This window comes from Lissotriton helveticus, chromosome 11 (genome assembly GCF_964261635.1).
Source record: "Lissotriton helveticus chromosome 11, aLisHel1.1, whole genome shotgun sequence".
In the NCBI taxonomy this organism is placed as follows: Eukaryota; Metazoa; Chordata; class Amphibia; order Caudata; family Salamandridae; genus Lissotriton; species Lissotriton helveticus.
The window spans coordinates 792,934,318-792,949,545 of NC_136072.1; the positions used below are offsets into that span (position 1 = coordinate 792,934,318).

Here is a 15,228-nt window from a genome sequence, read left to right on the forward strand (position 1 = left end):
TTCAGTCTTAGGCACAAACCACAGGGCCCTACCAAACCTAAGTACTTCACCCCCTCCGCCGGTAAAGCTTGATCTCAGACCCCGGAGACCGGACTTGCCCCCGGAAGTAAACAATTTTATGGTGGTACTGGCGGGTGCCACCCCTCTCGAAAGGGGCGAAAATGAAAATTTCCTGTCACTTAAGAAAAAAGTCATCAAGTGGCTTAATTGGAACAGACCCTTACCGCCCCAGTTTAATAACGAGATCATCATGGTCAGAAGGGTACCATGGCTGGGGAAGACAAAGAAAACAATTGTAGGGGATTGCATTATGGTGTCCTTCCGAGACCCGGGCACCGTTCTGCATATTTGTTCAGGGTCAAGCAGATCGCTGGACTCCACTATACAGTCACTGCCAGTCTCCTTCTTCTTCCCCCCCACCCGTATGCATTACGAGTCAGCACAAGGCAATTGGACAAGGGTAGAACGGAGACACAGATACAAGGAACACGTGGCACGCCCAGTTTACCAACCGCCGGACACTCCCTTTTTTCATTATAATCGTTTCAATTGTTTGGGTGGGTTGGACGGGGTTGATTGACTGTCTTCAAACCCAGCCCTTAGCTATGTGTCTCCGGATACTGACCGAGGGGCTGTCATTGAGGTAGTTGGATTTACAGCTGACACCCCCGCGGTTGTTCCACCGAGGACGTTATCTGGGGTCGCTCCCCCGGACACTTTTTCTTCTCCAACCTCTACTACTGAGCACCTGAGACTTATCTGGTGGAACGTGGCCGGACTTGCCAACAAGTTGTTCACCCCAGACTGGACAGCATACATTGAGACTGGGGATGTTTGTATGTTCCAGGAGACCTGGGCAAGGGAGGAATACACACACCAGGGATATCAGTCATTCTCTATCCCGGCTAGGTGGGAGGGCAAGGGTCGCCCTTCTGGAGGACTAACTACGTGGGTGGCATCCCATCTAGGGTGTGAGGCCCAACGCTTATTGGTGCCATCTGACGATATTCTTGTGGTCTTACTGTCCTGGCCGAATCAAGCAAAACTTGTCCTGATCAACATCTATTCAAGGCCAGTGGGAGTTGCCAGGGAGTCATCCACCATTGATGAACTCTCAGCTTACTTAGCTGAAATATCAGGAGATCTACCCTACATAGTGGGGGGGACCTAAATTCTCATTTTGAGCCACTGCCAGGCCTCCTAGATGGATTCCCGACAGAAGAGGAGACCAGGTGGTTAGTACCTCCCGTAGAAGCTCCTCCCCCAAAGGCATGGACCCCCGTAGCATTGCAGATCACAGCTCTCACCCTAAAATTCGGAATTAGAGCCTGTAATGGGCGTGCCAAGTCAGACGTACCCAGTAGAACCACCTACAATAGAGTAGGAAGAGAATCCCGACTGGATTACGTTTTGGTACAGATAGTGAATTGGCCCACTATCAAGGATTTTCGGGTGACTGAAAGGTCAGATAGTGATCACAATGCTTTAGAACTTGATCTTATCCACCCTGGCCTTCAAACCTCTGCAACTATGAGTGAGGGAAACAAACCTGAACTTCTACTGGCTAATAACAGAAGAAGAATCAGGTGGGAAAACATAGCCTCGAGTCAGGAGAAGCTTCCGAAGCTGTATGCAGGATTAAACCCTATTCTAGAGAGAGTAAGAGACTTAGCCATCGGGGTGGGCGACAAAGATACTCTGGGTAAATTACACCAGGCACATGAGGATCTCGTAAAGGGTGCCGCCCCCATTCTATTTAGCAATGTACAAAACTCGAAGAGGGGGCAGGTACATAAATCCTCATGGTACAATAAAGCCTGCAAAAAGGCAAAGGAAGAACTCCTTAGAAATATCAAGGAGGAGAGAAGGTAAGAGAAAGTAGACGGGTATATAAAAAAACTCCTGGCCCATGCTAAAACTGAATGGGAGGAGAATCAATGGGAGGAGATAAATAATTCTCTTGTGAAAGGAGACCACAGGACGTTTTGGAGAGTGGTGAATGGGGGGGTCGGGGAATCTCCACTCAGCTATCGAGCCTAACATCGCACCAGGGGTATGGCAGGCCCACTTCCAATCTCTCTACAGCTCTGAGTTGAGAGAAACCACGAATGATGTCAGGGGTGGCCAGGCAGTATATGAGGGAGAACCAATAACAGTGGGAGAGGTTAGGGCAGCAATAGCAGGTCTGACATCGGGCAAGGCGCCAGGGTTGGACGGCCTACCTGGGGACTTGTTCAAGCAGGAACCCGACGTCTGGGCCCCCTACCTTGCTGCTCTGTTTAATGGAGTTTTGAGCGGCATGGAGGTTCCAAGCACTTGGCTGGGGGCAGAGGTGGTTCCTATATACAAGAAGGGCTCGCCCCTGCTTCCAGCCAACTATAGACCAATCAGCCTAATTGATGTTCCACAAAAGTTGCTTGGTAGGGTATTGCTGAATCGACTGCAGGAGTGGGAGGAAGAAACGGGTGCCCTTAGCCCCTATCAGGCAGGATTCAGAAAGGGGGTTTCAACAGCGGACCAGGTTTTTAGATTAAATATGATCTATTGGAGGGCAGCGATATTCGATGGCGGCAGTTTATACACAATATTTGTGGATTTAAGGGCCGCCTTCGACTTGGTGCCCAGAGGTAAACTTTGGAGTGTCCTGTCAGAGATGGGTGTACCTGCGGACATTTTGATAATCTTACAGAGATTACATCACAACAACTATGCCCGAGTGAGTTGTGGGAAGTCTGGGGAACTGACGGACCGATTCCCCGTTGACAGGGGGGTTAGGCAGGCCTGCGTGCTTGCACCGACCCTGTTCTGCCTCTTTGTCAACGGGGTAATCGCCCACTTGAATGGTACTGAAAACACTGATGCCCCAAAATTGAACGGCAGCAGGGTGCCTGCAATTATGTTTGTAGACGACACCCTGCTCCTTTCCAAAACCCCAATGGGGATTCAGCGTATCCTTGACTCTTTTGTGGCTTTTTGTACAGACAGGGGTCTAGAAATCGACGCCACAAAAACTAAATTTATGGTCCTGAATCCTGGTCAGAAATTGCGCCCGAACCCACTATTGGGAGCATCAAGGCTTGAGAGAGTCTCCACCTTTGAATATCTAGGTGTAACCTTGAATGAGACTGTCATGGGGGGTCACATCAGACTAGAGCTAACCTCAAATTAGTGCAGACCACTGGGGGTATTGTGCGGATGATGAAGAGCTCGACATACCGGCCTTTGGGACCGCTCATACAGATTTATAAAGCACAGGCTAGGGGCGCCACTATGTATCGGGCGGAATTGTGGGGACATACATCAACTCTTAGTTTGTCGGCAACTTAGAACCATTTCATTAGACAGATAGTTGCACTTCCGGGCAGCACCCCGCTCCTTCCTCTGAGGCTGGATCTGGGACTGAGACCAATAGCTGATGAAATAGGTCTCAGACCCATAGTCTTCTGGCGAAGACTGTGGAGTAGTGAAGAACTATGTGCCTATAGGGCGGAACTGAGTGAGCTTCTAACCCATCCCAAAGCTTCACAAATCCCCTGGGTAAAATACATCCAAAAATCATGCACAACACTGGGGTTCCCCGATCTCTGGTCCGACCCTGCAAACGCCTCATTAAGCATCCCACGCAGAACTTTGGTCAAGGTCTTCCACGACCAGAAATTATTATCTGCCATGGACGGCCAGAAGGAGGGATCATTAACATCTGCATTCATGCTGAGCAAGGACTCTTACAGGCTGGAAAGGGTCTTGGACGCTATGTCCCCCGTGTTGGCCAGGAAGCTGTTTCTCCAATGGAGATATGGAACATTGCCCTTCAGATCTTTTACCAGCTCCTGTACAACCCCGCCCCTTTCTAAGCAGTGTCCGACATGCTCTTATGCGGAGGAGAGTGATCTACACGTGGCCCTGTTTTGCCCAACCTATATGAAAGCTAGGAAGTACTGGCTTTTACCACTTATTAGGAACTTTGGTTGTAGAGAGTACCTGCCAATGTATAGAATTCTAAAAACCGATGCTTCGAGTTTAACTGTGTTTGTACTGGCAAAATTCCTCACTAATGTCTGGCATACCCGCACTCGCATTTTGAAATCACAGGCCTCGAGTTAATCCCAAATCTTTTAAAATGTAACTCCGGTAGTTTTAATATTCAGGAATGATTTTATAGTGTATAGCATGTGTTGCTTTGTTATTGTTGTGGATTTTATCATGATTGTACATGTTTTACTGTTGCTGCATATCTTATGGCCGAAATAAAGACTGAATGAATAAATATGCCTCATGTATCTTCCCGTGTTCAGTATGTACTCCCATATTATAGATCTAACAGGAAGAATATTTTAGGAATAACTTTGTGCCGTTATCACTTTGGACATTTGGGTTCCTGCAATGCCTCCGAAGTTTAGCTGAGATCATTAGGTCTGGTGTTAGCCAAGACCTTTTGATTGTACAAAAATTGTTTGTATATTCTACTTATTTATGGAGGCTTTAAGTCATTCGTATAAGTACGTTGGTCTGTTATTGTCGGCTTTTTGCTTACGCCCACCACCGCATATGCCATGGTGCTGTGGGTCAGCACACTTCAGCCATTGGTTGACTTAACTGTTACTAACCGCATTTTATAATGTGAACAACAAGGACCCCCTGATCAGAATTGATAGTTCCTAGGACAGGGAAATAAACTGTGTGTATAATGTTTTGACATTCATAAAAAACAACAGGGAAGAAAGGTACAAAAAAGACCTACAAATATATTAAAAAACTCTATTCTTTTTAATGGTATTTCTTTTAAAATCATAGTTTGTACATCTCAAAATTGCATAAACAATAACAAAATAAACAATTATTACATCACTAAAAACTTAGTCATTCAATATTAAAAATAGGGGAAGGGGGTGGCAATCCATGCTTTCTCAAAACATTATACACACACTAACCGCATTTTACCCTTTCATAAGGACCTCATCAACTTGCAAAGTAGTCCCTTTAGCAGCTTCGCCAACAATTACGTTTTGAAAAACAAAACAAACATTTACAAAGGTAAAGGATGGCTACCAACACCGTAACTATCGAGTTTGCCAATGCTTGTTAATTCCTGAAACATCAGTAGGCGTTCTAAGGATGGTGTTAAGGGTTGCTTATACACGAGTTTTGAAAGGGTTTGCCAGTTGGCTCAAATACGTGTCTTTCCTCTATATATTTAAACGTCCACATGTTTTTATCTGCCCCAACCTGCGTTCCTTCCCAACGAGGCTGACCTGCTTGTTATGAGTCGCTGGCCTGCTTAAGTGACCATTAAAAGTGCTGATGTTTCCAACTTCCTGTCCGTGAAATGGCTTGCGTGCTCGCTTGGCTATGAAAAGTAAGGTTACAAATCTAACCATTGAGACAACTACAAGCGGTTCTGGGAACCCAGACACTTTTTCTTCGTGCATGATATCTTGTGATTTATGTTGAGTGTAGCCCTCGTATATTGTGTACAATGTATACAGTTTGTGCTTGTGCATCGATTTTTCAGTAGTCTTACACATTTGTTTCTCTGTGTTTGGTATAGAGAAAGTTTTCATGCTGTGCATCTGAGAGTTTCTAAATCTTTAAATATTTTAATACAAGTGTCTCGCGTTATTTTTTTTTTATCTAAACATTATGTGCAACGTGCATTTATGGTACGCATTTTTTTAAGGGTTCAATTAATGGTTTTTTTTTTAATCCAAAAGTCCAAATCCAATTAAGTTAATAGTACAAAATAACTAACATTGTCTGTCACAAGCAATGCTACTGTTTTAAATGGCACGATTTCAGTGTTGAAGAAAGTTTAAATGACGCCAGATGGTGCTCACGTATTACCTCAGTGCCCTGTAATTCTCTGTTCTACAATCCACAAGACAAATGACAAATTGAAACAAAAAGTAAAAATAAGTGAAAAAATCATATTCTATATGTAGCAGATGAGGAACATTTCAATAGATGTACCTCACTACTTCCCCCCCCCCCCCCCCGCCCCAAACCATCTATCAAAACGGTACACCCGGAAATGGCATAAGTGTTGGATTGAACTTTTTTATTGTGTTGGTGAAAATGTTCCTATTTCTTCTGTAATTTGAATATTTTTCTTTGTCTTACCTCACAGAACACTGGTGTGAAGCTGTCGTCTCAACACTATGTATCACTTAAGGACTTGTGCTGCTAAATTGAGGCCATTGACGGCCTCACAGACTGTTAGGACGTTATCACACAACAAGCCAGCGCCAACAAGGACGTTACCGCAAATCAGGTGCCTTAGTACGCCTGTGGCCGCTGAGCCTTTTTTGAGTGGGACTAGTTCGAACTATGTTGAGGAAATGTACTATGCCTGGTTGGAAAATCCAAAAAGTGTACATAAGGTAAGGAAAAGAGGGTACTGGCCTCTTGTTGGCTCTCCTTGTCCTCTCTTTAAGGCTGTAGCTTCAGGTAAGTTGCACGCACAGTGGGAGGAGCTCATAGGTACTTGGACCCAGGCTAATGGATCAGCTGTTCACTCTCAATTTGGATACACGCCAGTTCAAAGAACGGAAGGAAATCCATGCGGATCTGACGGCCTTGATGAGATGGAGTTCGGCACTCTCTTTAATGTCTGCTTCTGCTCATGGATTTGCACTTAATTTGGAAAATGAAGAGGAGTATCTATTCCGGAACTTGCTAACATTTTGTTAGTGTTTAGGTTCCTTTACTGAAATCAGGGTGGTGTTTTCCAGTGCCCCACCACTTAGTCATGAGCAAGAACTGTACAGTTGAGTGGTAAAGGAAAAGTGGTTGGGTAGGTTTGACAAAAATACACCTTTTATCACATGTACATTTCAGAATGCAACTGAGAGTGGATTGAGTGGTTCAAGTGGTAGCCATTTACTCAATGTGTAGGAGATTACTGTTCTCCTTGGTGTATTGTTTGTTTTTCCCTGCAGGTTGTTGGTATATCCATTGAGAAGTAGCGTTCCCAAATAAACATGCAAGTTTGTTCAGTGGTCATATGCTTAGTTGTTGTGGTTATTCTTGTAGTAGAGCCAGTGGAGGCAAAATATATTTGTTGGTCATTTGACTCTTCCCTAACAAGTGTGTGCTTGCATTAAGTATTTATGGTTTTAGTCAGTTTTGGTTACGTGTCATTGCTGATGTTCTTATGAATGTGCATCCCAAGTGCTGGTGCTTGTTTCATTTTCAGTTACATTTTGGCCTGGGTATCAAAATGTTTTATAGGGCAGTTGCACTCCCAATGAAACTGCTGGCTCTGTTGTCTGGGCTTAGTACTGAAAATCGTTCTATGTGAACAAAAGGTACGAAAACTCAGACTGATAAAGTGCATTGTTTTTATAAGTATCAGTCCAATGTTGATGAATGTATATCTAAACTCTACATATTGTACTGTAGTGTATATCTTTATTTGCTGTCCTCCAGGCCGCTTTTGTTTTCCCCTTACCAACATCTTGGCAAAGCCTTTTCTCTCCCCATGCATTCGGTATGGTGCCTTAGCACCCATACCCATATCTATCCATATCTACACTTGGTAAGTATCAATTAAGTGTAGTCCCTCCACACACTCTTCAACCTCCGTTTCACCTTGCCAGCTAGTGCCTCCCACTCAATCCTATCCAAATCGAGGTGCTTTTTAGGTCTCGCCTGTCGATGCGCATGCGCATCGAGCAAGCGAGACTATGGGGGCTTATCCACTCTTTGTCCAACTTGCAAGGAATCGTGGCGATTCCTTGCAGTGCCCGTGACTTTTAAGCTCAATGCGCATGCGCATTGAGCTTAAAAGCGCGTGCACATGCCCCCAGCCGCCTGCCTTGCCTACTCTCCCAGCTGGTGCCGCTCCACCCCCTGCGGCATCAAAGGCTTTCACGGCCGGCCGGCCATGCTTTCAGTTTCACGACCGGCCGGCCGTGTGAAGTGCATTTCAAAGCCCGCTCTCCCTGCTCCGCCCCCTGCTCCGGCCGAGACGCATTTCTCCTCCCTCCTCCCCCCTCCTGGGTCAGGTTACCCTGCTTTCTCTTTCGCTTTTTTTTTTTCACTAGTGATTAACTTTTCCTTCGCCTTGACGCCGGTGGATGCAGCGTTTCCTCGCTCCTAGGTAGGTGTCTGGCTTTTGTGCAGTTGGAAGAGCTTCTCTGCAGCAGTTTTCTTTCGTTTCCTGTGTTTCTGTTGGCTCCTTTGAAGTTGGAATGTCATTGGAGTTGGGTGTTTGTGACTTTCTTCTCGGCTGGGCGGTGTTTTAATGCGGGAAAGGAATTGCGTGTTGTTTATTTTTATTTGTATAGCCCCATACTCTTTTCATGTTCGGTATGGTTACTTCTTGTTGGTCTCAAACTTAAACTTTCGCACAGAAGTGTCTGTAAAGTGAAGTAGTTGTTCTAATGTAGCTGTTTGGATGGCATCGCGGTGCTAGGCGCAGGTGAATTCAAATCAAACCAAGTAATTAACCCAGTCGAAAAACATTTAGGGTACTTTGTATTTAAATGATTTATCAATGCGTTTTCTTTCAGATAACTGAAAGGTGCAACACAGCATTTTAATGATGTTTACATAATCAGAACTGCATGTATTACGAACAGTAAATGCTGTGTGTTGAAATTCAAGTTCCGCTAACAAAGGTGTGCTATATGCTTTAACAAGTACCGCGCTACATGAAAAGCTAACACAGCATGTGAAAATAACTTTACTTTTCAGGAGCACGTGAACAATAACAACGTGCTGATATCGAATTAGACATGCCTGTTGTTTGTCAAGAGAGTGGAAGTGAGAACTTGTTGTGAACACTGTTTTTAAGTTGTGGTGTTGTGTCTCACTGAGCAGCGCCACACATCACGCATTTGGCATGTGCCCGTTTCACAAAATATCAGCACATTTAGGGAATGTTCCTCAGAGCGCGTGGTCGGTGCGATAAAAACTTCACTTGTTCATGCACACTAATTGCCTGCCAGCGCCGAGTTATTTGCAGACAGACTGTACACCGCACCGCAGCCGGGTGCTTCATGCCAAAGTGTGCTCTGCAGAGTTTAACATGCTCATTCTCGCGTGGTAGCATGTTGAGAAGGTGCTTCTTGTGTATGTTGTCATGTATTAACATTAATAATAAATCGTATTTCGGAGACTCCAGCATACCTGGTACACAGGTGATTTGCAAGACACGTTTTATTTCTCTCCCAAACACAAACGCATGCACAGACATGCTGTTGCTGCAGAGGTCGATGAAATCTCCATAAAATTATCGAAATTAAATATAATTCACTGTTCCTTTGGTTTATCAACTCCTTTACACTTTTGAGTTGCGAATGTGTACCATTAAAGAAAAGAAAATACATTTAAAAAAAGTTCAGAGTGCCTACTTTCTGAGAGGTGTGAGGGCTCCAACAAATAACTTGAAGTAGAAGCTGGTTTTCTGTGTGATCTTGTTTTTTCAAGTCGTTTTTAGGTCTCACCCTCACTCACCCTTAACCCCTCACACTCACTCACCCTCACCCACCCTCAACCCCTCACCCTCACTTACCCTCACCCTCACCCACCCTCACCCACCCTCACCCACACTCACCCTCACTCACCCTCAACCACTCACCCTCACTCACCCTCACTCACCCTCACTCACCCTCACTCACCCTCACTCACCCTCACTCACCCTCACTCTCACTCATCCTCACTCACCCTCAACCCCTCACCCTCACACTCACTCACCCTCAACACCTCACCCTAACTCACCCTCACCCTCACTCAACCCCTCACTCACCCTCACTCACCCTCAACTCCTCACCCTCACTCACCCTCAACACCTCACCCTCACTCACCCTCACCCTCACCACCCTCAACCCTTCACCCTCACCCTCACCCTCACTCACCCTCACTCACCCTCACCCTCACTCAACCCCTCACTCACCCTCACTCACCCTCAACTCCTCACCCTCACTCACCCTCAACACCTCACCCTCACTCACCCTCACCCTCACCACCCTCAACCCCTCACCCTCACCCTCACTCACCCTCACCCTCACTCACCCTCACTCACCCTCACTCACCCTCACTCACCCTCACTCACCCTCACTCACCCTCACTCACCCTCACCCTCACTCACCCTCACTCAACCTCAACACCTCACTCACCCTCACTCACCCTCAACCCCTCACCCTCACTCACCCACCCTCACCCTCACTCACCCTCACTCACCCTCACTCACCCTCACCCACCCTCACCCTCACTCACCCTCAACCCCTCACCCTCACACAGTGCAATAGGTCTCAGACCATTTCAGTTAGAGCTTTTAGAAAGGTTTATGGCTTTTTTTATTTGTAATTCTTTAGCATAGGCTACAGGAAACAAAAATGCTAAACATTTACAAAAAAAACCCATAAACAATTCTAAAAGCACTAACTCTAATGGTGCGAGACCTATTGCATTTCCAATGCTTGTTACTCACTGGCTCCCTTCTCATTCTGTCGTTGTGCAAACCCCCTTCTTGCATTCACCCCCTCCCCAATATATTTAGCAAACGTTTCCTGGGATCCTCCAAACTGCTTGTTTGTTTTAGGCTGCTCTCGAGACTGGCTAGCTTTCTCTCAGTACACTGGTAATTCCCACAGAGACAAGAATTTGTTTATATATTGTGGTTGTTTGCATATAATTTCTCCATTCTTGTAATCTACCTTTGAATTCAGCAGCTGATGTGTAGAGCTGGACCATTGCACATTGATTTGTGGCACCTTTCTCGCCCCATTGATCTCTCAAGGAAAACATGTGTCTTCATTGAACCATTTGTTGCTCAAGCACTGGCTTCGGTGTTGAGTGTCAAATACATCATTCCATTACATTAGGGCACAGTACTGGAGCTGAAACAACTATTTTGGTGGCATTTATACCCACTGATGCTGCCTTAGACACTGTGCACATTCACTATTGATACATTTAGGTCTTGCCTACAAGCAGCTAAGACTTCTTGTAGACCATACGAAAAACTTAATGGGTTTTGTGCCATCTCCTTGCTTTTCATTGCTTGGCTTTCTTGTCGTTCATTTGCCCGCTTCGTACTATATGGCTTTCTTTCCTCCTCTTGTGTTTGCCCTTCTCCTGGAGCATAATTTATTTACCGTCCATTTGATTGGATGACTTGTATCTTTCCACTGTTCATTCACAGAATTAATTTCTTAGGTCGAGCCTGCGGGCAGGGTGCATGCTCTGTCCCTTTGTAACAACCTATTGTATCTTGTCTGTGGACCAGCACGGAGTAATTTGCTTAAGGATACAATCATACTGACTATATCAACCCCCATGCATATTGAATGGTTTGATACGAACTGCAGTAAGTTAAAACAATCTCTTTCCATTGCACTTAAAACAAGGCACAAATCAGACTGCAAAATCCGCCTAAAAACAAGAATATAGAAGTATGTGTCTCGTTAAATAAAAAAAAATAGTCATAAGCAGATAAGACCCTGACAGACACTTATGGAATCTCTAAGAAGCAAGAATAACAGGTGCTTTTGGGAAGTAGTTGGATGGGGATCGGAAGACACTCGAAAAACCTTGAAAACCAGCATCTCGCCTGACTCCTGGTTTAAGTACTTCTCCTCATTGTACAGATCCACCATCCACAAAACGTCGGCCATTCTGAAGATTGCAGTACGGAGCGACCGTCTGGCAGATGAGGAGGACAGCTCAGAGGAGTCGCAATGTCCACCTCCGAGCCAACAGGTAGTGTTCCCCTGGGAAATAATTCACTAAAGGCAAAGTGCGAGTAAAAGAAGGATTTTTCGAATGAGGCAAGATGGCGGCCGTGTAGGACGGTCGGGAAGCAGCTCGAGTGAGGAGATGCGATCTGGGAGATTGTAGGACCCAGATGAACCCGAACCACGCACCATGGTGCCGCAGAGTGCGGTGTATATATGACATGATATGCGAGGATATGGGAATTGAGGCATAATATAATGTGGATACAAAGACCCAGCCAGCCGATCTGAGCGCAAGAAAGGCAAGAAAGGCAAGGACAAAACGCGATAAACACTGAAGGAGATACCGCCCTGCCGCATGAAACTTACTCGCGGTTGGCCGCTCGAGCGGCTTCTGCTGGAACTGCTACGGGCTGTAAGGAGGCGGGGAGCCCTTTCGGCGGTCAGTTTGCTGGCGGAGGTTGCGGAGGCGGCGTCTAGCAGGCAAGCACAGCGGAGTTCGCAGGTGAGGCGGGTGAGGCGGGACCTGCAGCGGAGGAGGAGGGAACAGATCGAGGCTCTGGAGACCCGACTGAATCAGCGGCGGTATTCTCCCTGCAGTGTTGGGAAAAGCACCCTGAGGGCTCTGGAGGCTCTAGCGGACTGTAGCCCGGAGGGAAAAATCCGGGGGTGCAACAGCACGAGGGGTGAGGCGCAGTTTGGGCTTCTAGAAAGGAGGAGAGAAATTATGGCCCCCAAAACTACTGCAGGCGCTAAGGCAGCCGCTAGAAGAAAGGCTGCAGCGGAGCTAGCAGGCTTAACCGCAGAGAACGAGATGGAGGGCAAAAAGACTCGGAAACAAGATACCCCAAATAAAAAAATGGCACAACAACAGGGAAACAGTAAAGTCAATCTGGATTCCCAGGGTACCACCCCGATATCGAATATTTTCCAGAAACTGGCTAAAATAAAAGGCTCTAATGATACTGTTGATTTTACTGCCACCAGTAATGAGGTTGTCCAGGTTATGACAAGAGCCGAAGACGGGGGCGGGGGGGGCCCCATGATGCAGAGGTTGTACCCACAAATGAGACAGATATAGACACGTCTGTGCTCCAGGAGCAAACGGAAGACACACTGGGGTATAAGAAAGCGGATCCAGGTATATCAGGAACCGGTACAGGAGAAGCGGAGGGCATTGTGCCCGCACTCCATCAGCCAGAAGGATTATCGGAGGAGGAAACCGGGGGCGATGCAAGTGACAAAAAAGAGGCCCCCAGTGAAGCGTTCTTTTCAGTGTCAGAGGGTGGGGAATGGTCGGAGGAAGGGGATGGTAGTCTGGATCAAGAAAATAGTGGGTCTGACGCAGACACTGACAGCGATCTGGAACAGGATGATCTTAACCCCCCAATAACCGCAGTGAAAGCCATGAAGGGCTCGAAAATCCAACATCAAAAAAAAGAGCAGCTGACGTCCAAGCTTGCTAATACAGCTCAAGACAGTCCAGGGGGGGAGACGGCACAGATGTCTCTCCTAGAGGTTATCCATCAGGAAATAATCTCGCACAGGGAAGAAGTTCGTCAGGAAAGCCGTAAATCTCAGGCAGCAGCCAGAAAAATCCAAGGGGCAGTCAGGAAACTAACAAAAGTCTGTATGAACCTAGGGGAGCGTGTTAATAATCTGGAAGAACGAGTGGTCTCAGTGGAAGCCGAGACGGCAGCAGCATCTAGCACCATGGACTTACAAGGAACTCAGATTACTGATATACAGTGGAAATTGGAGGCGCTGGAGAATAGATCAAGACAGAATAACCTGCGCATCTTGGGAATTCCCGAAGGATCAGAGGATTCAGACATGAAAACCTTCGTGGTGAAGTTATTTGAACAGGCCTTTACAGATCTGAAAGATTGGAATTGGTCAAGGGAGGTTCAGAGGGCACACCGTATACCTTTTAAGATTCACAAAAATGCAAAAGAGGGGGACCAACCAAGGGCCATTCTGATCTTCTTGGGCAATTTCAACTTGAGGCAAGCAATTTCAGAGAGAGCGAGACCTGATAAAAAAAGGACTGTGGACGGTTACTCCTTTTTTGTGCGCCCTGATTTCTGTCATGTCACGGTGGAGAGACGCTGGAGACTACGCCAGATGATCAAACCGTTTCAAGATAAGGGCATGCAGGCATATTTGATTAATCCGGCCCAACTGAAGATAATTAAAGATGGTCGAACATTATATTTCTCTTCTGAGATAAAGGCCAAAGAATTTTTGCAGCTGCAGGGCATGTAGCAATGTGTAGTAATGTGTAGTAATACATAGTAATGTATAACCGTATTTAGAATATGTCTATTTTGCCTGGTAGAGTAAATCTGTCCTGCATTAGGGGAGTATTTTGTTAGAAACGGATCTCTATTTAGACCAATAACTATCATGATCGGTACACGAAGTGGTGGTGTTGGGTGGTGCTGGGTGTAGTATATATGGTGGTGGGTGATAGGGTTATGGGCATTCAAGGATGGGTCATATGTTCTAAATCTCCTTAACTCGGGCGGCGAACCATCACGTGCACAGACCTTAAGTCTGAGCGCCTCGAAGAAAGGGGGGGAGAGCCCTGGCTGGGGAGAGGAGTGGCAGGGCAGGGAGGGGGAGGGTGGAATAGAACGGGGGAAAAAAAAGAATTTTTGAGATGCAAAGGAATAAGACTATCACTATGAGCAGAATTATATGCATGGATAACAGTCATCGTAGGGAGAAGAAATGCGGCAATAATGTCAGACATTAGGATTTGTACCATAAATGCAGGGGGGTTAAATGACTGGAAAAAAAGGCAAAGGATATCACACTGGGTAAGATCTAATAATATAGACATACTCTGTATTCAGGAAACTCATATACCCTGGGATAAAAGGAAGCTGCTGGGTATCTATGGGTATACGCTGATAGGGTGTTCATCACAAACATCGATGATAAGAGGTGTGGCTATTTTAGCTAAATGCAATCTGGGGGGGGGCGAAACGTAGCAAAACGGATGGGTCTGGTAGATGGGCCATAGTGGAACTTCAGATGGGGATTACGCTGTGTGTAATTTATGGCCCAAATGAAGATGAGCCAATGGTTTATGATAAGCTGGAGGAAGTTTTTGGCTAATTGGGCAACCCCGATGATAGTATGTGGTGATATGAACATCACAGCTGACTGGAAACAGGGAAGTAGATACATAGGACGTAAACGAAAGGTAAAGAGAGCTCTCGACTCTCTAATAGAGTCACATGGCCTGGGGGATGTATGGGGAATTAAGATGCCCAGGGATCCAGGGTATACATATTTCTCACATCCCGCACAGAAATATTCTAAACTAGATTATTTCTTTGTGACAAAGGGAGAAATCTGTAAGGTTAAAATTACAAAACCCCCAGGAATTATTTCAGATCATAATCCTTTGATACTAACATATAAGATCCCCAATACTCCAAGGAAGATCTCAAAGTGGACGTTTGAAAGGAAACTCCTAAATGATGAAAGGTTTGTTAAACACATTAAACACTGGGCGAAAGAATTTTTTGAAATGAATAGA

At 45.9% G+C, this 15,228-nt stretch overlaps 1 protein-coding gene across 4 annotated transcripts in view; it reads left to right on the plus strand.

The window, feature by feature from the left end:
* OGDH (oxoglutarate dehydrogenase) overlaps positions 1 to 15,228 on the plus strand; it is a 666,388-nt gene that overhangs the window by 16,605 nt on the left and 634,555 nt on the right. For all 4 annotated transcript variants that reach the window (XM_078666769.1, XM_078666768.1, XM_078666770.1 and 1 more), the window contains exon 2: positions 6,125 to 6,377. In XM_078666769.1, coding sequence (XP_078522895.1) covers positions 6,156 to 6,377 — 222 coding nt within the window. In that variant the 5' untranslated portion in view covers positions 6,125 to 6,155. The remainder of the gene's footprint in view (positions 1 to 6,124; positions 6,378 to 15,228) is intronic.